This window comes from Trachymyrmex cornetzi, unplaced genomic scaffold (genome assembly GCF_001594075.2).
Source record: "Trachymyrmex cornetzi isolate Tcor2-1 unplaced genomic scaffold, Tcor1.1 scaffold16, whole genome shotgun sequence".
NCBI classification, from domain to species: Eukaryota; Metazoa; Arthropoda; class Insecta; order Hymenoptera; family Formicidae; genus Trachymyrmex; species Trachymyrmex cornetzi.
This window is the reverse complement of record NW_017296201.1, coordinates 428767-434158: the sequence shown is the minus strand read 5'-3', so window position 1 is coordinate 434158 and position 5392 is coordinate 428767. Positions and strand designations below refer to the sequence as shown.

General features: G+C 31.0%; 1 protein-coding gene across 1 annotated transcript; it reads left to right on the top strand.

The window, feature by feature from the left end:
- Positions 1-2675: 2675 nt before the first annotated feature.
- On the top strand, positions 2676-5041 carry RpLP1 (ribosomal protein LP1). The gene is made up of 4 exons (XM_018503989.1): positions 2676-2879; positions 3440-3590; positions 4377-4478; positions 4942-5041. The coding sequence occupies exons 1-4, from the start codon at positions 2808-2810 to the stop codon at positions 4953-4955; spliced, it is 339 nt and encodes a 112-aa protein (XP_018359491.1). The 5' UTR covers positions 2676-2807; the 3' UTR covers positions 4956-5041.
- Positions 5042-5392: the final 351 nt, after the last annotated feature.

Genomic DNA, 5392 nt, shown 5'->3' with positions numbered 1-5392 from the left:
ATTTGTTGATCTTGAAACGCAACCCAAACTACTGTAGCAATATAACAAGAGTTAAACAATTTAATAATTTGATATTCATAAGCATCTTAGAAAGATTCAGCACTTCAATGATGCTGAATAACATTGAAAATAACTGTAAAATCTGTAAATAACTTTATTGCGAAAAATATTACCTCGGCCGGAGATCGAATCCGGATCTCTCTTGAATTATAAGCGTTATAATTTTTGTTTTATTATTGAAATATAATTATATAAAACTGATCACTATTTTTCTACTTATAATAATCTGTTTAACATACCTAGAGAGCAAGCGACGATCATTTTGATGTCTAATATTAATGTGTTTGTATCAATAACAATAAGTAATAAAAAAATGATGGTTATCCTATATGTAAGTAATGGTTATATGTAAACGATTTACGTCATATTAGAGACATCATTTCGAATAGAAATTGAACGATAAGTTCAATCAATGATAAACTAATATCAACGTCATACATAATATTTTGTCTCCGATTTTCAATTGCCTTTATGATATTTCGGTCTTGCTTGTAATGCTTCGTCTTTTTCGTCTATATCAAAATCCAAAGTGTAAATTTAAAATGGACCGGGAATCGAAGGAATACCGTAAACTTTTAAATAATTACTCGATATACAGTTTTGTCAAGTTTAATCCTCCGTCGTGTATTGACAATGACTCGGGATCAACTTTTGCAATTCTCATGAGCATTGTTCAATCATGTCTCTGCCATATAAGGCTTGTTTACGTTTAAAAGGTTTTCCTACTTTGACCGGCCTAAAAAAACAGATTCTTTTGGCTTGGATTGCAAACAAAGTACAAATGCGATTAACTTCTACTGCAATACTTGATAGATATATTTAGGCTTTATCTCTTACTTGTTGTGTATTACATATATTTAACTCATTGTATGTAAAATTTTATTTTAAAATGTTAATATTTGGAGATAAAGTAAAATGTGACTTTGTACACCGTTATATACAATTCCGGGAAACGTTATATACAATTCCGCCATTTCAGTTGGCTTGAAAAATAAATTTGTTTTATAAATCATACAATACTCCTTATTATGTAACGAAGCGTTTTCCCATGTTTTCGAAAATTGACAAAAATAAAAAATACTTAAATTTTTATCAAAGATATTGTAAAAATTTATCATTTTTCTCTTCCTTTCCCTCTCGTACTTCTAAACAGCGTATATAAAGGAAATTTTGTCGGAGGAGTAGTTCAGTATCAATTAGAGCTACTCCCCGCTCTGATAAAATAATTGCAATGTTCATAAAACGTTGGCATTCTAATAATGGATTTTGACACGGAAACAACCTGCACAGCTTCAGTCTAAAAAATACCCACGCAAGCTTTAAAAGAATTACCGAATATTTGCTAGCTATTATTTTCGCAATAGTTAACAAGATATTATAATTACTAAAAATTGCAAAATATTGGTATTGAATAATTTTTTACTCAAATACTATCAACTTTACAGAAAAATTGCTAGAGATAAAAATTATTTATTTTCTTCTCGTAAAATTCTGAGAATTTTTTCAGAATTTTTTTTCAGAATTTTTTCAGAATTTTTTAATACCGTATTTTCTCATGTTGATAAAAATAAGAAAATGCAGTACTAAAAAGTTGACAAAATTTCTGAAAAAATTCTCAGACCTTTATGAGAAGAAAATAAATAATTTTTGTCTCTTGCAGTTTTTCTGTAAAGTTGATAGTATTTGAGTAAAAAATTATTTAAGACCAATATTTTGCAATTTTTAGTAATTAATATCTTGTTAACTATTGCGAAAATTGCAAAATGGTAGAGGACTTTCCGTCTCAGTTTAGTGTTATGAAACTGGCTAGTCACAAGTCATTCCATTCTTCAGAGGAATAGCCATGATTGGCCAGTTTCATAACATCGATGTTACAACTTCGGCATAAGGCGTCGTCTACAATAGCAATACAGTGGATTATTCTTCTCACATTCGACTGTGATTGGTCAATTTCTTACTCTTACTTCTTACTCCGTGTATTGTAGACGGACCTTTAGGGCTGCCGCACACACCTTCCGTAACAGTAACCATAAGCCGTACCGTAAGTATCAGCCAATCAGAATTAAGAGTTCAAAAGAATTCTCGACTGTGATTGGCTAATTCTTATGGTACGTCTTATGGTTATTGTTACGGAAGGTGTGTGCGGCAGCCCTTACCTAGGATCTACAATAGGGTTTTAAGCCTTAAGCCATAAGAAATGGGCGAATCACAGTCGCTTATTCTTCTCGGATTCGACTGTAATTGGTCAGTTTCTTACGGCATAAGGCATAAAACACCTATTGTAGATCCGGACTTAAGGCCCTGGCACATAAAAAAAACTTAAGGCGTAAGACTTAAGCAGTAACGAAATCAACATGTTGGATTCGCTATTGCTTATGCTGGATTCACCCTGCATCCGATTTGCGTCGTACGACGCTCTGCAACCAATCAGAAAACAGAATTCCGATGATACGAAGCAAAATCCATCGGAATCCTGTTTTCTGATTGGTTGCAGAGCGTCGTATGACGCAAATCGGATGCAGGGTGAATCCAGCATAAGTCTTTCCCTGTCGACCAATACATGAAATACCGGCTTATCAATTACCACGTTTATTTCATCACGTGATATCCGGTAAAATCCTCTTTCGTTTCCGGTGAAGTTGCGAACTTGGGTGTTTGTTCTCTCTTGTAGGGCTAAGGTCTTATCGACGACTTACACCAATTTTAAGTTCCATCCGCTTCTCAATAATTAAATCTAAACAAAGAAAATGACGACCGAGGCCGAGCTTGCGTGCGTTTATTCTGCGTTAATACTCGTTGACGATGATATCGCCGTAACTGTAAGTATAAATTATATCGTCACGCGGGTTTATCACCTTTATGTGTTTATTATTTTTGTACCATTTTACCGGTATGTTCTATTATCGGTGTATTCCATTAGCGTTTTTATGTTTGTTTATTAAACAATTTTATCATCTATATTATGTCTCCTTTTGACAGAATTGTTTCACTTTATTGTGTCTACTAACCTCTCTGTTTACTGGATTCTACACGTGTTCGTTTATATTAAAAATATCGATAAAATTAAAGCTCAAGGCTGCGTAAAGTTTGGACTTTTATGCGCTTTAAGCACGTATTATTCTGTTTTTATCGTTCATTAGATATAAAACAGGGAGAGAAACGCTGAAAGCGTCAAAATCAAACTCGGTTTAAATTCGATCTTAAGTTTTAATGATTAGTGTTTTTATATGAACTTTCGAAATAAAGTATTATATATTTCAAACCCATTTTTTACCTTCATTCATAGAATATGAAAGTTGACTCTAGACAGAAAATAAAAAATAAATGTAATTTATTATCAGTGTGTTGTCTCTTGAATAATTATATTTTAATTTCACAGGGTGAAAAAATACAAACAATTTTAAAAGCAGCCAATGTAAATGTTGAATCTTATTGGCCCGGACTTTTCGCTAAAGCTTTAGAAGGCATAAATGTTAAGGAATTGATTACCAACATCGGATCCGGTGTCGGAGCCGCACCTGTAGGAGCAGGTAATATATGTACTTTTCTATCGGGAATAAATAATTAAGTTGCAAATCCTTTTTTAACCAATACAAATACAAATGTTTATGTGAGTTTCTGTAGTTAGTGTGTAAATTGTATATTCATAAAGCTATTAAATAAATACAATTTCCAAGCAGTTAAGATGTATTTGTTAGACAAATTTATATGTGAAACATACATGTTTTGATTCTGAATTTGAGTCCTTTTCAGTGCAATAACTTTTCTTTTAATTTGTTTCATTTCCACCAATCTTTGCAAAATTCTTGCTCAATTGTTACAAGCTCAAACATGTCTATTGCTTGGATATCATTAGAATCACAGAAATTCAAATTGCTATTAATACGCATAAAAAATAATGTTAAAGTAAAAAAAATGTGAGATTATATCTTGATATCAACAAAGCTTAGTGTCAATAAATAACTGCAAATATAAAAAATAGATTTAGAAGAATTTTATGCTTAAATAAGTTGTGGAAAACATTCAAATTTTAACCTCTTCATCCACCGATCTAGTTTTAAATTGCTAGCTCGGTCAGCAAAAGAGGTCAGAGGAAACTGATGACGAACTTTCTGATTTTATCAATAAAGATGTAATCTTGAAAGTTTTGTTAACAACATAAAAAATATAGAAAAATTGTAATGTTTATTAGAATATCGTATATAATATGATGCAATATAAATTTTTATTTTTTTGAATGATTTATTCAGGCAAATACAATTTTCCCAATTATTATTTTTGTATAAAACATATTTTTATTTTTTGTTCTTTTAAAGCTCCAGCTGCAGCGGCGCCCGTTAGCACTGAAGCTGCTCCAGCTAAAGAAGAAAAGAAGAAGGAAGAACCAGAAGAAGAATCAGACGATGATATGGGCTTTGGTAATTTATCAAATTTATATCAATTTTATATTATTTATATCTCAAAAAAGTAATTAAACATTCCCAATCTATTATCAGTTTTATTTTGTATAAAGCTTAAAAATTTAGAAAACACTCAATTGACACTAAAATAGAATAATGATAATAGAATACTGAAAAATATCTTTAACAAAGTTTTCTAAATTTGTTTTATTACTTTTAATATAACAGTTTTTGCCGGTATTTTCCGCCAAAATCTGTAAATATTGATTTTTACCACCATAGACTTTATAAAAAAAAAATATGAAATTTTGCTAACCCTGAAAGAAAATCAACAAATATTCAGTGATTAATATAGCATGTATTAGCTACAGAGTATACATGATGACAATATTTTAAAAATGAGAATACAGTAAAAATTAATCATCCTATTTGATGGATATAACTAGTTCTATTTTAATCGCAATCTATTATTTAATTACAGGTCTGTTCGACTAGGATCAGGGATCGCGTTGGTCCATTCCTTTTATGTACAGTTACATTGTACACATAATATGAATAATAAAACATTTTGATAAAAAAAATATGTATACTTTTTTCCAACCATAGAAAAGCGATCACGAATATATAATAAGAGTTAGTTCTACTTTTCTCTCTTTTATTTGTATATGCATAATGTATGAAATAGTTAATGAAACATGTGCATGAAACATGTTTGATGTTCTCTATATAGGATAAAAATATATTTCGTGATTCTGTTCCCTATGTATGTATATGTACACACGCATGCATGCGCACACACATACAAACAGGATACATTTTAATCTCTATTCGAAATAACGCTGATTGATTGTTTTTATGACGCATTCTTTATTCTGCAATCGTTTTCCGCACCATGCGATTTCACCCTTAGGGTGTGTTCAGGGAGCTAACTA